The sequence below is a fragment of the Gasterosteus aculeatus genome, chromosome 4 (genome assembly GCF_964276395.1).
Source record: "Gasterosteus aculeatus chromosome 4, fGasAcu3.hap1.1, whole genome shotgun sequence".
In the NCBI taxonomy this organism is placed as follows: domain Eukaryota; kingdom Metazoa; phylum Chordata; class Actinopteri; order Perciformes; family Gasterosteidae; genus Gasterosteus; species Gasterosteus aculeatus.
Window position 1 is genome coordinate 11,482,088 of NC_135691.1, and position 17,054 is coordinate 11,499,141.

The 17,054-nt window shown below is 42.6% G+C and overlaps 1 protein-coding gene across 1 annotated transcript; it reads left to right on the top strand.

Moving 5' to 3' along the window:
• The first annotated feature begins 1,494 nt into the window (after positions 1-1,494).
• Positions 1,495-16,799, top strand: gfpt2 (glutamine-fructose-6-phosphate transaminase 2). The gene is made up of 19 exons (XM_040173687.2): positions 1,495-1,813; positions 2,792-2,899; positions 4,435-4,533; positions 4,644-4,769; positions 5,223-5,281; positions 6,639-6,773; positions 8,081-8,142; positions 9,754-9,833; positions 11,394-11,511; positions 11,929-12,092; positions 12,722-12,817; positions 13,020-13,117; positions 13,228-13,348; positions 13,549-13,706; positions 13,793-13,907; positions 14,003-14,130; positions 14,435-14,602; positions 14,693-14,854; positions 15,751-16,799. Exons 1-19 carry the CDS (start codon positions 1,807-1,809, stop codon positions 15,793-15,795), a joined length of 2,049 nt encoding a protein of 682 aa, XP_040029621.2. The 5' UTR covers positions 1,495-1,806; the 3' UTR covers positions 15,796-16,799.
• Positions 16,800-17,054: the final 255 nt, after the last annotated feature.

The window sequence follows — 17,054 nt, forward strand, 5'->3', positions numbered from 1 at the left end:
AGTATCTCCTTCCATCCACTTAACTCCGTTTGCTACCCATCCGACTAAGATAAAGTCGGAGACCCGAGATAAGCCACGTCTCCGTCTCTGACTCACGCTGACCTCGCTCACGTTTATTAATACATCAACTACAGTTCTACTACTGTTTGTCAAAATCCATCGTTAAACTTAAGTTTATCTGCACGTTTCCCTCAGAATCGGGTTGATGAAGATGCACATATTTCGCACACGCAAATGTTCCACCAAATCTGAATCTTTCTATTGTTACTTTTTGCTCTAAATGTTTTTACGGCTTGTGAGCTCTGGCCCACCTTCGCACGGGGGAAACTAGAAGCAGTAGGAGTAGCCTGAGTGATAAGATAGATAAGTTATGGTAAGTGCGTGACATTACTGCTGGGAAGCTTCTTTTATTGGACTTGTGGTCGAATGACCTGGCGATAACATTTAAGTGAGCAATTTTATGAGTCAATTATTAGAACAGAATAATAATCGGTAATCAATTGTCAAATTTTTGTGTGAAACCTCCTGGAATCTCACTAGACCGTCATTACTGTTGTCATCTGTCTGCCTGATACGTGGGACTTCTATTCAATTGTTACTCCTAAGATTTAGTTAATTGAACAGACAATAGAATGATACTTTGATATCAAGACACACTGTAACATGTTTCAATCTAACTACGCGGGCTAATAAATTCATAAATGTTCCAGATTCCAGGAGACATTCGGAGATGATAAGGAAGCAATGTGTACTATGCAGCATTAGAGGTGAAAGAGTTTACGCCTTTAAAAAGGCTACATATTATAATAGAAACCAGTTAACATGAACACGTTGATGACTTTATGTTTTTCTTTATTACTTTGGGATCTGTTTCGCATCAGGTCATAAGTAGAAGTAGGTGGGGCATTTGTTAATTGCTCTCTAACTCACGCCACATCATCACCTCATGACTCAATGCAGAGCAATTACAGCATATGTGGGTTCCGTGGAAAAGCATTAAAATGCAATACGCTTGAAGTTGTTACACAAATGCATATTTCAGTCAAGTGTCAGGAGAATCCTTCGAGAACGACCAAGACTCTGGAAGAACTTAAAAGATTGTCATGAACATTTCCAATGAAACCAAAAGAAGGCCATCCCATTTTGTGATTCCGTGTCACCATATTTGACACTTGTTCACCACTTTAAGAGGTGGACAGAGATAACTGGAAAAAAATAAACATTGGGATCGTCCAAGATGTCACATGGTGCAGGGTTGTAAAGTGGGTGGGCAACTTTGTCCCCCATTTCTGTCAGGTCCCTTGCCAGAATCTTGCCAATCTTTGAATCTCAACGTGTAAATAGTCTCTTTAAATAGCACGCTCGTGGCCGTTCTATGTTGACAAAAAAAACAACAACAAATTACTGAGTTATTTCTACAGCATGTGTGCCTTCAGGGCAACGCACGTGAAAGTGAAAAGCACACCAGCATCGCTGGCGGGGCGCGTGGCGAAGGACAAACGAAACCGAGGGTTCGATGAATGGACGATGGCCTCCACCCTAATACCGCCGAGCTCGGCCGACAGGTAGTCGAGTTCGACCTTATTATCTCTGTGACAGGTGACACCGCGACGACGATGACAGGTGAGGCGGGGCCGCGCGCACACACACACACACACACACACACACACACCAGGAAACAGCGCAGTGTGGGCGTGCGCAGTCGTTTCGGATTTAACCGAGCAGGAGCATCCCTCCAACTGGAAAACTACAAGTCGCCGTCTCTCGGAAACAAAGGTGTCTAGCAGCGACGGTAAAGCTTGAGTCATGTGTGGTAAGTTTGCTTTAAATTGTCGAAATGTGTTTTTTCGGAGTTTCCTTTTCTTGACGCACTGAAACAGCCTCCACGCGTCGCCCGGCGCGCTGACACCGATTCCGCGGGTGTAACGACGGGAAACTAGGAATAAAAGTTAGTTTTTCATCATACAGCCGTGTGTGGGGAGGGGGGTGTTTTTCCCGGTCCCGTGATAGTCACGGTGAAAACACGAATCCTCATGTGAAACGGTCAGACAGAAGAGGCTGTGAGACCCCGGGACGCTTTACGCGCAGCTGTGACGTGTCAGTGTTTCCACTCCGCCGAATGTTGACAGGCAAGTCGCACCGGTTACATTGACAACGCGACACCGGGCGTCCATCGTCGCGCCGCACACCCAAAGTTGTAAATGTAAAAAACAACAACTTTTAAGTCCTCGACCGTAACGCGGGCGAGAAAATCCTGCCGAAAAATGGTGATCTCGATCGGCGCCGCGCGGGCTGCTTGGTGCCCGTGGAGCGGGGAGGACCGCGGGGGTCCGCAGCAGCGTGCCCACCGGGCCGCTCCAACACTGGGTGCAATGTGCGGCCCTCAATGCTCAGCTGTGTGCTTCCAGGAGGAGAACATTCCTACACCCAAAGACACACACACACACACACACACACACACACACACACACACACACACACACACACACACACACACACACACACACACACACACACAGAAAAGGGCACTTTTAATTGGAACTGATGGAAGATGTGAGAGCAATCTTACTAGTGTAAGAGGAATATCTCGGCTTTGAACAATAATACACGCGTTGATGAACCATCAAAGGTGGTCATCTAATACCAGCTTGTATTGATGGGCCCATCCTGCATCCTCAACGTACACTCCCATACTTCGATCGAAAGGCGCAACTGTGCTCTTCGCATCTTTGTGATCTCTGCCTTTCCGGTTTCAGCTCTGTTTCTCTCTCTCTCTCTCCCTTTCCAAAAGGGATCTTCGCCTACCTGAATTACCAAGTGACTCGCACCAGAAAGGAGATATATGAGACGCTGGTGAAGGGACTGCTGAGGCTGGAGTACAGAGGGTACGATTCAGCAGGTAAGACACTCGGCCTCACAGCGTTGACACACCCACACACACACGTATGCACAAATCGCTTACAGTACTTCTTGGCAGCACATCGTTGAAACAAATTAAAACCGGCGCATATTTGCCAGCAATCAAAGTGTCACGAAACAATCTGCCAGAAATGTGGAGGATTTAGAGTAGAACCAGTCAAGTACCTGACAGTCCCCGAAGTAGTAACTTCTTGAACTGAAACAAATAAAATGAAGAAAAACGGGTGTAACCTGTTACCTACAATTGATGGAGTATGTCCTGGTTCACTTTGTATGATTAACAATGTCGGACATTCTTGTTTTCACAATTTTTGCATAGCTGAAAGCTGACCTAATACAGTCAATGGCTGGACTTAATACAGTCAATGACTGGATTTAATACAGTCAATGGCTGGACTTAATACAGTCAATGGCTGGACTTAATACAGTCAATGGTTGGCCTTAATACAGTCAATGGCTGGATTTAATACAGTCAATGGCTGGACTTAATACAGTCAATGGCTGGCCAATGTGGCATTGAATGAACACATACAATTTAATTCTGCGCACCAAAACGTCGGCTTGTTCCATTATCAAACCTGAAAATTGATGTGATGTGTATGTTGCTCACAACACGGGTCTGTATCACAATGCGTATTTGTAATAGCAATAACACAGTTATGCTAGTTCACAATGCAAATACTATCACGTTTCAAATTTTTATTGGTAAGTGGCATGAAAAGAAAAGAATACAAGTATCTCAGCATTTAACTTAAGGACAGTACTTACTAAGTTGTATTCCAACCACAGAACAAAACAATAACCCCCCACCCCCATAAATGTATGATAATCTATTACAGTGTACGTCGTATTGACCATTATATACAACTATATAGCATGAAGCTTGTTGTGCTTTGACAAGCATCTCATTTTCTTTAATACATTTATTGCACAACTTCATTTTGCTTTTCATATGGGCAGTTTAACTGTAGACTTCACCTGACTCAATTTCACATCATTAAAGTTAAATGTGACTTTAACACAGCCCAACCATGACCCGCGTCCAAGCAGCAACGGCTTTCCAACAGCAAAACTCCAACGTAGCTAAATAAATTTGCATGAGCATATCGTTCAAACACACGCCCACTAATCCACACACACGCACACACACACAGACACTTTGTGTTGGTAAATCCTGTAGACGTGTCGTTGTAGTGCAGAACCCAGGAGCAGAATTCAGGCGTAGCAGAAGCGGTTTTTAACAGATTGAATGTAAAGAACCGCGGAGCTGAAATGTTGGTAGTCAGGCTGGAGAAATCCAGAAAGGTAGCGAACTGAGGCTGACGTTGACAAAAATGTTAACAAGGTCGATATGCAAACATTTTCTGAACGAAGACTTTTAGCACATCCACAACAAGTAATACTTCAACGTATAAAAACCCGGTGTCACTGCTCTCATCACTAATATGGCTTTGATTCTGTGTGCTTGCTTACCTAAAAAGTATCTTCTTTCATTCCCCTCGTGGCCGTTTGCAGGCATCGCTGTGGATGGTCCTAAGAAGACGAGCAATGACAACACCATCTGCATAATCAAGACCAAGGGCAAGGTCAAGGCTCTGGATGAAGAGCTTTACAGTGGGTTCATGCACGGTCATATTGTTCTTGTAAAACATGGTTCCTACTGTTTTTGGACCGATGTCTGTTCACGTTCACGTCAGTACGGTGCTTTTCGTTTGCTGGTTCAGAGAAGGACTCACTGGACCTGGAGGAGAAGCTGGGCACACACTTTGGCATCGCTCACACTCGCTGGGCCACACATGGGGAGCCCAGCCCTGTCAACAGCCACCCTCACCGCTCTGACAAGGGAAACGGTAATATTTGTTCTTCTTTCAAGCCCACACACACACACACACACACACACACACACACACACACACACACACAGTACAGTATACATTCATTTAATTCATCCATTTTACTTTAAAAAGTAAAAAATACTGTGGAAATATCCACAGAAGTGGTTTTAGGCTTTTAGTAAAACACAGTGGACTCCAGAAAAAAACAGTAACAGTAAACAGTAAAATCCAGAAAAATCATCATGTTGACTTCACTATGATTCAGCCTGCACATCTCAGCAGGTCATTAAAATAAACAGTTAAGATACTCCATAACTTAATATAACATACCATTCCTTTAAAGAAATATACACCCATCTCTTGCCATCAGTGTGCTGCGTTCATAACTTTGTCAATGATGTACTGTAATGGCTTTTGACCTTTAGCCCCACGCTTCGCTCCCTCTGACTTTTTTTTTTCTTTTTCCAGAGTTTGTCGTCATCCATAATGGCATCATTACCAACTACAAAGAGCTGAGGGCGTATCTCGTAAGTTGACTTATTGCCAAGAATTTGTTTTGTGTCCCCTACCCGGGGACGAGCGGCTCCGTTACCGTCTCATTGTGAAGTGTGATGTGGCACCTGGAAACTGGTGTACAGTTTTTAGGTGCGGGTTATAATGTGATAATAAAAGATCCCTTGTGTTTATAAGTCCCTCAAGCTTTCAGCACTAAAGCCTTCTACGGCAGCAACGCTATTCAGTATTACTCATTAACTAAGGAGTGACTTCTTGCCACATTGTACTTGGGCAAAAGTCAAACCTGGCTAGTAAATACATAAGCGTTGTCAAATAAATAAAGAATGGTTTTGTTAGTAGAATTTGTATTGATGGATCGAAACATTCAAATTATTAAAATCTATAATTACCATTTCTTGTTAAAAAACAGTACACCTTTGTGATAACAATGTTGCATAAAATTGAGTGAAATTACTTAGCACTCATTCACTTCGCGGAAAAAAACCTTTGAAGATCTTACCTGGTCAGCGGTTTATAGACAGAAACAGAGCGGGTCCTCTTCATGGAGTCTGTTATGATGCAATGCCATGTTTGTACAGTAGCCCAGAAGGGTCAAACCAAACTGGCTCTAGCTAAGGCCATTCAGGTTCTCCAACAGGCTGGACACTCAATGGAGTTTCAGTTCTCTTAAAAGTCTTAGACGTCTTAAAATTAGACTTTTTATAAGATAACATTGAAACTGTGACTCTGCATGCAAATTCAACAAATTCGACATTTTATTGCATCCATGTAGATGCAAAGGAGAGGTGTAAATGTGAGCGCACACCCTTACAAATAACAGAAAGAACAATCAATGAAGTTGTCAGCCACAGCAGCGTGATCTTTTGAGTGTGTGATGCATACCTGCTGAACAGGAACTACAAGAAAGGTGGCTCTGTGAGTTCTTTTCAGGTGTTTATATTTGTGGACACATTTACCACCGCGATAGCATCACAATTGTGTGTTATGAACTCACAACACAGATCAAAGGCAGGGCAGAGCTTAAAAATGATTGAAATGCAAGCAAGGGTTTTGGTAGCCGGAGGGATTGGGGCGTGGGGATTGAAGCCCTCGCTTGAGGCCCCTGGCTTGTTCTAATGTTGTGAATGGTGTGATCCCAACAGTAAAGTGATTTCTCATTCAAACAGCCACATGCAGAATGAAGAAACGGGAGGCTTTGGTTGTATTTGTATTGCATTATGTTGAGTTAAGGCATATCATTGCATACTGTAGAAGCTACAGTTTTGATATCACTTAAGTACTAAAAGTGTTCAGTCTGATCTTGCAGAATGACTGAGTGTATGCTCAGGTTGTTTATGGTTGTATTCATATGAACTGTACCTTCCTCAGATCAACAAAGGATATGAGTTTGAGTCCGAAACGGACACGGAGGTGATCCCAAAATTGACCAAATATGTTTACGACAACCGAGAGAATGACGGCATCACCTTCTCAACCCTGGTGGAGAGGGTCATTCTGCAGCTGGTGAGTAGCTCACACACGGCAACACACAACCGACTGACCGTAATAGCACAGCTCATCCACTGCTAACTGCTAGCATTCACATGCTAATATGTGTTATGTTATTATATCCCAATATATTTGCTTCTGGTCATTTCTTCTGCTAGTGAGCAAGTGGTGTAAGCGAGTTCAGTTCATTTACTCAAGTATTGTGGTGAGGTACCTTGACAGACTTTACCCAATATGTACGTGTTTTGCCACTTTATAATTCCACCCTACTACATTGCGTAGGGAAATATTCCCTATTATTTGCATGCTATGCCACTTTATAATTCTACTCTACTACATTGCATTGGGAAATATTGTTAATTTTAGTCCCTAACATTTAAACAAGATAAACTCTCAAATATTTCAAATTGGTTTCAAATTAACATGCCCTTTTATATATTCATCAGTGATAAAAACACAACAACGTCATATTCTAAAATAATATAACTGTTAGAGGAGCCACCTTACTTGTGATGCTTTTGAGTTCATTTTGCCGATAGTACTTCTGAACTTTTGTACTTAAATAACATTTCTGATATTGGACCTGTACAAGTATTGGAGTATTTTGACAATGCAGGATCCCCACTATCATTCAAGTAAATGCACTTCTACTGCCAGTGAGACACATCACATTGTCTCAGCTTTTTTACTTGAGCTCCAAGTTAAGTTATGAATAATTGTATAACTAGCTCAGTGTCATAAAATATATCATTTACCGTCCACCAAAACCTGCACAGTCATTTGCTCATTCCAGGATGTGCCACTTCTTTTCCACATAAACTTTGTACACCGTCACAAAAACAGTCTCTATTGTAACCGCCCGGACAGCATCACGAGTGACGTCATCAGTCGCAGACACAGATTTCTTTCGGGTGAGATGGGTCAAGCCGCTCCGCGTCATTGTGCAAACTTTCATTGGTCGGGGCTTCACACTCGGATGGGAGTGGGATCTGTCTCTGCCGAAGAACACAGGAGGCACAAGCAACCATTTGGGATTCGGAGTAATGGGAACCAGATAACAGCGTCACCACCACAACGCCCTCCCCTCGCCTCCCTCTCTCAACACCACACAAACACACAAAGCCAGTTAGTGCTTTGGTTTCGAAACACAGCTGATGTTGTACAATAGAGGTCTTATTCCTCTTAACCCGCCTCCCCTCTCCCGGGCCTTCCTCCTTACCACACTCCACACGCCAGAAGAGACGTTTCTTAGGGCCTCAGTCCACATTTCAGTCGTGAAGCTATTGTAAAGCCGGAATTTCCTCTGCTTCGTTCTGTCTCAGGAGGGGGCCTTCGCTCTGGTCTTTAAAAGCTGGCATTTCCCCGGAGAGGCCGTGTCGACCAGGTTCGTACCCCCCCCCACACACACACACACACACGCACACGCACACGCTGCACTGACTGCACACTTCACATTTGTCTGAGCAGTGAGCCAGACTCATTGGAGATGAGTCATGCCCGTTATTACACGAATGAAGCAATCCCAAATGTGATTTGGGGAGACTTTGTCCACTCATCGCTGCTTATCGCAGACAACATCACAGGAGACATGTTATGGCCGCTATTACGTGCTATGATAATGGAAAATGCATTCTGCATTCCCGTCCGCCAGCATGTGTCAGTGCTGTGAGCATCTTAAGACTCAGGCAGAGGTTGAATTACGGTTCCTACTCTCCCTCCTCGGCCTCTGGCCTCTGGGACGCTGTGACTCATTAACAATGAATTAACTCATTAACTCATTTTCTATTCCTGCTGCCTTTAAACGACCTTCTCTGCTTCTCTCTATTGCATTTTCATTTCCTGGTTCAATGGAAAACAGTCTGAGAGGCAAACCGGTCCGAGGGCAAACGGGCGAGAAAGTGAGGAGAGATAAGTGGGCTGTTTCTTGTGCCGTTTGCCAACACCTGTTCCCGGGAACTTAAGCTGCTCATCTGTCAGTTGCCTGTATCTTCAGGGGAAAAGATTCTGATATCAGCATAGTGCACAGCTTTGACTAACGCAATGCATTTTAGCACCATTGTTGAATAGTCAGCATTGTTTCCCAGAACGTAGGCATGATGGGATGTTTTAGATTATAAAGTGATGCTAGTCACCGTTCGCCCTTCGTCATCCGGGATCAACCCCTCCGTCAGCACAACTCTCTCCTTCTCTTCTTTAATTTTCTCACTCTTCGAAGGTTCTTCCTTTCTCTTTCTCTTACTTTCTCCTTAATGTTCGTCCATCCCTTCCCGTCTCGCCTTCAGGATAAATATTGTGTTGAACAGCGACCACATGTTTCTGTTTGCACTTCTCAAGCCCCACACCCCTTAAAACAACCAGCCGTCTTACGTCAGCTTAGCCGAGCCACAGAGAAGTGCGCGCTGAGAGAAAGGAGAGCTCAAGAACTAAAGAGTGGTCCTCTCGACGTGGTTTCTCAACGCTGGCATAATAACTAACTGGTTCCAATTTTTGGCCATGAAGTGGTTTTGTATTAACTAACTGTGTTTTCGTTGTGATCGCCAGATGATTGTGTAAAAGTTGAATTAATAGCAACATAGCCTCCTCACAGTCTGTTCCCTCACCTTTCCAGATCTAGATAGATGTGGTCAGGCCTCTTCGGCCTGCACTGCCAATAGGAGACGTCCACATGGAATCAGTAGCCAATGAGCAAGCGCTGACACGGTCCATGAACTATGAGCAAATGCTAGAGGGATGTAGTCAAAATAGATGGAGGATCTGTTTACATGTGTTATTTTCAAGATAAGAGCATCTAAGACATGTGGAATACAGCGAATGTCTGAGCCTCAGCAGCATGTACATAAGGATCAAAAAATATTTCAGATGGCAAAGGATAGAAGAAAAAGCTCTACAAAGCTCTGTGTAGGAGCTTGTGTGCCATGAAAGCCTAATCCTCTCCTCTCTCCCTTCTCACCCAAACGTCCTGCACCTCTTGCTCCTGCCCCGATTCTCCCGACAGGAGAGGAAGTCCACTGCTCATTGGTGTGCGAAGCGAGCAGGAGCTGACGACTGACAACATCCCCATCCAGTACAACAGTGGTGAGCCCGGTTTCCTGTCTCTGTCTGCCCGTTACCTGCTTAAAGTGCACCTTAAATCGCTGCATGCTCACAGACAGACGCCATGGAGGTACACACGGGGAGATTGTAGGTCACCCATATATATCCGTATTCCATCCATTGCCACTTTCAGACACGGATAAAAAGGAGAAAGCAGGAAAGGACCAGCACCAACAATGCCGTTTCTGCCTCTTCTGCACAAGAAATACTTAAAACTGCTCAACACTGTAATTGAGAGTAAATATTTGGTGTGGGCTGTTTTCAGCCGGCTGGATGGTGTTTGTTGGATCAACTCAAAATGAATTCTAATAATATACTACTTGTCTTTATCTTTATGAAGGGACAGAGTGCAACTGTGTCACTCATTGACACATTTTAATAACTTTGTGCAAACAGGAGCTTTATGGCATCAGTGAATATGTTAAATCAGACATATATGTAAGTAGCATTGATGCTTTTTTCATTGAAATGGCAACACTTTCTATGACGCCAATGTCTATAATGGATTACAAACATACTTACCAGCACATTAAAAGCATACATATTCATAATACTGTAATCACATATTATATATTATAAATCAAGTAACATAATACTTCATAGTAGCAGGTCCCTAACTTTAATTTTTCATTTCAATTACCATAGTGTATATTGTTTGTTACGCTAAGTGGTCATTATTTTTTTTAAGGTATAGTATTAATATACATTATCTATCACATGATATGTGTTTATAAAGCAGATATTGATTTACTGTAATTTATAAGTCAGAAAGACTCGCAGAAACCATAAACGGTAGCCTTAAAACACTTATCCTATCAAGCGAGTATCTTTATCTTCTCCTTGGATAACAGCGTAATATTTATGTCACCGGATTTTATAAAATCCCACATAGGGAGGCTCTTGGCTGACTGGAAAAGAAGTACAACATGTTTTTCTGGTTCTGTGATCCATTGTGCAACAATTCTGCTTCTTAGAAATGAATTTCCATAAAATGTTGCCAAGGGTTTCTTTGCGTATCGCTGTGGAGTGTAGAAGTTTGGAAATGCTCCTGGGGAATGGATTAAGGATGTGGTTCTTACTCTGAGAGCTCCCAGCAATGGAACAAGAGTCTTTCTGGCATCATTTAAGTTACTCTTCTTACAAAAAGCATCTGCTTCATTGATTAGTCATTGTTAGCCACAACCTGGTCGTCTGCACTTGTGTGTCTTTACTACCTTATCAGTGCACCTGGACTATATGGTTAAATTGTTCAAGTAGGACCAGTCCAAAGTTCAAGGTAATATTAGTAGACGGTTTGGGGCCAATAAGGACATTTATTTATCATCATCATAATCCGTAAGAACTATTTTGTCCGGCGGAAACTGATGTTATCCGTTTTCTGATCTAAAATCCAAAGCCCTTGACATGACCAACCCATTTTACAGTGGCCGTGACCTAACACATGGAAGTTCAGCGAAATAATTCAATTGATGAGCACATCTTGATTGTTTTAGTCGCGCTGAGTGACCTCTGACCCGTGACCTCTGACCCCTTACCCCATAGTTCACTACAATGAGGGAGTCCAGGAGAAGAACAGCCATAATCGACCCGACAGCTCCAGCCCCATCGACTGTGTGGGGGATGGCCGGCCCGTGGAGTATTACTTTGCCTCTGATGCCAGGTGAGAGGTGATCCCAGGTTATTAGTGTCAGTGTCTCCTTCCCTGTCTCCCTCTACCATGCTCACTTTGTATGAATGGAAATAATTGAAAAAGAAAGTTCAGTGCCGTGTGTGACCACCAGACAAAACCATCCATTCATTGCACGTGTCCGTCTTATCTCTACCAGACAGCCACCTGAGGTTCTGAAAAGTGAAGTCTGTTTATTACTTAGACCCCTTTCACGGTGTTTTTTAAGTTCATGACAGAAAAGGACAACCTAAAAGTGTCTTTTTCAGCCTCCCTCTCGTGTCACGTGTGGTTCCAAAAATGAAACAAGACCAGAAAATGACAAACTAAAAACTTCAAAACCCCAGTGTACTAACACAAATGTCAGAGTGACTAAGTCCACCATGTCCACTCTCTGATCTCTCCCCACAGCGCCATCATTGAGCACACCAACAAGGTCCTGTATCTGGAGGATAATGACATCGCAGTGGTGAAGGCCGGGAAACTCTCCATCCTCAGGGTGAAGCACCAGGTTGGTGAGGATCCAGTGAGGGCAATCATGACCCTGCAGATGGAGCTGCAACAGATCATGAAAGGTCAGATAATGGTCTAAAATACGAGACAGTAGTTTAGTTTCAAGGGGAATTGTCTAAGAACCAGGTGTCTGTTCTCTGATTTCTCACGATGTCACTGTGGTACCAACATTGCATCTACTTAAAGAGAAAATCTCACCAACTTCAATTATACCAAAGAAACAAGGTCAGAGATTGAGGTGTGCAATCCGTCTTAGTCACCTAGTCTAAACAACACAATGTCTCAGTCCACCCGCAGTAAGAAACGGAGACACAACATCTAATAACCTTTCTGATTAGACACATGGTGGGAGTTCTTCACTTGCTGACAAAGTAAGCAAAAGGACAGCGTGAGTCAACCACCATTCTGCAGAAGCACATAAACTTCAAACAATTTCATTCCTAAAAGCATTTTTCACCACACCTGAATACGAAGAGAACCTTAATGCAGAGCTGCAGAGCTGCAGATCCGGTCTAGTCTGCCACCTGCTGGCTGAAAGTGAAACTTGAAAACAACTTTTTTTTTGGCCTCTTTTAACACTGACTGTGCACACCTCTGTTTCTCCTGTCTCTTTTGGGACCTTCTGCATGTCCTGATATATCACGAGAAGTGCTGACCATATAATGTGACAAATTTGCTCCTCTCTTTGCAGGTAACTTTGATGCTTTCATGCAGAAAGAGATCTTTGAGCAGCCGGAGTCCGTCGTCAACACCATGAGGGGACGGATTTGCTTCGATTCAAACACAGGTGAGCTTTCAAACAAGCCCTTCCTTCAATTTTTAAACATATGTAGGGCTGAATAGGTAACCAATCCCTTTTACAAATATTAGCAGGGACTACAGGATACAGGATCTTCAGCGTGTTATGTTAACCAATAAGAAGTCATGGACTAATATTTATATGTCCTCATTTCAATGCACATTATTCTAACCACGGTCTACTTCCTCAGTGATTCTCGGTGGGCTGAAGGACCACCTGAAAGAAATCAAACGATGCAGGCGGCTAATTGTGATCGGCTGCGGAACAAGCTTCCACGCTGCAGTGGCTGTGAGTAGAGCTACTAAAAATTACGGGAAGTCTGATGACCACCTATTTGTGTGGTAATTCAAATAGAGGAAAAAGAAGATGGTCAGAAAAATTGTGTCCTTAATTTTCAGACCAGACAGGTCCTCGAGGAGCTGACGGAGCTGTCAGTCATGGTGGAGCTGGCCAGCGACTTCTTGGACCGCAACACGCCTGTTTTTAGGGACGATGTTTGCTTCTTCATCAGTCAGTCAGGTGAAAACAAAACACAGAAACCTCATATCTTCTGAGTTCCCTGTTTTAGTTTTTCTGGATATTTATTTTGTTGGAAAACACAATTGTCCTGTGTGAAGTTTGTACCATCATCTTAGGGTGTTTTACTTCCAGCAATTGGCATCATTTTGCTGTAATTTTGCATTGTAATCATATTGAATCATTGTCTTCTGCTTCCTCAGGAGAGACAGCCGACACATTAATGGCGCTTCGATACTGCAAGGGTCAAGGTGCTCTGACAGTCGGCGTGACCAACACTGTTGGCAGCTCCATTTGCAGAGAAACGGACTGCGGCGTCCACGTCAATGCTGGGCCTGAGATAGGAGTAGCTAGCACCAAGGTGCGGTAGGATTCATCTTAATCTGGCAATAGCAATATGTACAGCAGACGTGTTTGACGTGAGTGTTTCTTGTGAATGGGATCCAGGCTTACACCAGTCAGTTTGTGGCCCTCATCATGTTTGCCCTCATGATGAGCGAGGACAGGCTCTCCCGACAGCAGAGAAGACGGGAGATCATCGAAGGCCTCAGGGTGTTACCCGGTTAGTCACAAACACTGACAAACGAAGCTGTACAACAAAATGCTCATTGTCACAATACCTCCATTTACACACAACTAAATCTCATATTCTCCTAGAGCTTATAAAGAAAGTGTTGGCCCTTGATAAGAAGATCAAAGCCATCGCTGATGAACTCTATGAGCAGAAGTCTCTTCTGGTTATGGGCCGAGGTTTCCACTACGCCACCTGCCTCGAGGGGGCGCTGGTGAGTAGAGGATGCCACAGTAATCTGTCTAAAAACTGCAATTCACTGCTCCTAGAATAATGTGAAATAGGACAGATACATCAGATGACATAACAGAGTTTAAATGTTGTAATTGTTGTGTTCATCTCTTCCTTATACAACCTTAGATTAGTACATTGTACGTTTGGTTATCTTTGTTATTAAGTGGTGCTTGTGTGATTGTCATCTTTGAAAAATGGGATTCAAAATCTCAGCAGATTAAGGTTAATTATACTTTAATGGTGTCATGTTGTCAATCAGTTTGATTATTTTCACTTGAATGCAGAAAATTAAGGAGATCACCTACATGCACTCTGAGGGCATCCTGGCCGGGGAGCTGAAGCACGGTCCTCTGGCTCTTATAGACAAAGACATGCCGGTCATCATGATCATCATGAGGGACGCCTGCTACACCAAGTGCCAGAACGCTCTGCAACAAGTCACTGCCAGATCAGTAGGTCCTGGAAAAGCCCCCTTGTTTCTACTGTAACACTCTTACATTCGACTAATGTTCTGTCCTCGCTCGCGACTCTCTCTCCATCAGGGTCGGCCCATCATCCTTTGTTGCCAGGACGACCCTGAGATCAGTCAGATGGCCTACCACACCATTGAGCTGCCGCATACTGTGGACTGTCTGCAGGGAATCCTCAGTGTCATCCCCCTGCAGCTCCTGTCCTTCCACTTGGCTGTCCTGCGAGGATATGACGTAAGCGATCGGCACCATTTTCACTCAAGCAAACCGCACAAAAACAGTCCATTTTTTAATTTTTTTTGGACGTACGTTGGAAGAGGTGGATATGTCCTTTGAAAATAATAACTATGTTAATTTTATCAAGCAGAAAAAACTGGTATGGAACATGAAATTTAAATACATAGAGAATTATTGAAAAACCCTTGTGTTTGTCTTGTTTGCTTTGGCTATCTATTTGCCTGTGGATTTGATATTGTTGCACATTACTTTTAATGATATACTGAGTCTGAAGTTCAGATACATGCAATGTTGTCAACATTTATGATAATTCAACAATGATTATGAATAGTATCATTTCAACATGTCCATGGACTGTAGTCATGCAGCACAAGACTCTGGGAGTCTATTTATTCATTAACATATTTTATAGTGGTCGCAGCAGTGTTGCTGGCTAAAACAAGGATCTGTTATTTACGTTGATGTCTATGGTTGGAAAGAATCGATCATCAATCAATCTATGTTCACAACATAGTCGCTGTGATTGGTTGGTGGACTGCTGTTTTGAAGCTTTGTGGTTGTCCGATGTAGGAAGAAAACGTAAAAATAGGGACTATATAATAAATAAAGTGAGAATAACAGTAATTTTCAAATTTGACTTCTTTTTGCAATCATTTGAAGAGAACGCTAGCTTGAGACACATTAGCTCGGGGCCTGACGCTGATGATGTCCATGAATAGTTCACACAGCTATAGCGGCTCTAATTGGTGACTTTTCACATCTTGGTCAGGGACTCAAAGTCTCTGTGTCTTTAACATTTTATCCACCTTTTCTAGCTTGTTACTGTGAGTCTTTTTTATAGCTAAGGTACAACAAATGCATTTTTTGTGAAAAAATACTTTTTCTTTTGGCAGGTGGACTTTCCCAGAAACTTGGCCAAATCTGTGACTGTGGAATAAGCACAGTATGCAAAGCACTACAGAGGAGAAAGGAGGCGTGTAGATTTACAGTCCAATTGTGCAATTTGTTCAGTATGTTTGATTGTGTGCGTGCGTGCGTGTTTCAAGATTGGGGTGAAATATGGCACTTTGTATGTGTGCGTGCAACAAAGAAGGTGTGAGTGAGAGAAACTGACAGAGTGAGGTATACTCTACAATTAGTTTATTTTTTTAAATAGAGAAATGTGAAGTCCAAATCTGACTGTGGACAAGCCAGTGCCATTGAGGCTTTCTCGGAACAATGTATGAAACAACCTTCACACATCCAAAGCATCCAACACGCTGTGCCTTTTTCTTATCTCAGCATGAGCCAAAAAGAAACTTATAAGAAAAACCTTGATATGGTGTATTGAAGTGTTTACAGTTGTGCACTAAGGGGACCAAATGGGTGGTATGCATGCACAGAATCATGCATGAGGTGATTTATTCTTTTCTGTTTTTAATGGTTTTCTTATGTTGACTGGGGGCGTCTTACCTCTCTTTGAATAATGGGAACTGTAGGAATCAAACTCTTGTTTTAAAGTTCTCTTTGATTTGAATATGTTGCTGCACATTCAACGGTCCTAGCCATTGGCCCAAAACTTCAATATTTTTAGCTGTCACCTCTATCTATCTAACATTATGTCTCCATTTTACTGTTATTTCATTCTAATTTAAATATATTGTATTGTTGATGCTGTTTCCGAACTTGAACCTTTTCTTCCCTTACTTTCCCTTTACTTCCTTTATTTGTGTCATAAGGGGCTTTTCCTTACACATACATCATACATATTCAGCACTCATGCAGCAAAAAAAAGATTATGTGATTTCATTTTTTTTGTATGGGTTTATAATAATAATATTGTGTATTTATCTGATTTTTATTTGAAAAGGGCTTAGGTTTTGATTAATATCTTTATCCGTGATTGTATTTTATACTCTTTTATAGACATAAGGTACTATCAATCAATAAAAAGATAAAGGCATGATGTTTAGTATGTGTTGTTGCTGTTATTCCTCTTTTCTCCTTTCCTGCCTGTCAAATGCTAATACTCTAACTAAGACAGGAGCATGATTGCTGCAGGTATATAGTTCTCATTCATTTATGTATGTGAGAAAGTGCAGGAGCTTCCATAGCCACTCATTCAGTTTAATCCCAGGACTTCTAACAAGTTACATTGAAAAATCGGATTTTTCATTTTCTTTTTACATCTTAGATTACTTACTCCAGAAAAGGATCT

What these genes read in the sequence shown, in the direction of transcription:
- gfpt2 (XM_040173687.2), top strand. An exon ending in GCTGCAACAGATCATGAAAG is followed by an intron (nt 12,093 to 12,721) that starts GTCAGATAATGG and finishes CTCTCTTTGCAG; the next exon opens with GTAACTTTGATGCTTTCATG. An exon ending in TTGCTTCGATTCAAACACAG is followed by an intron (nt 12,818 to 13,019) that starts GTGAGCTTTCAA and finishes CTACTTCCTCAG; the next exon opens with TGATTCTCGGTGGGCTGAAG.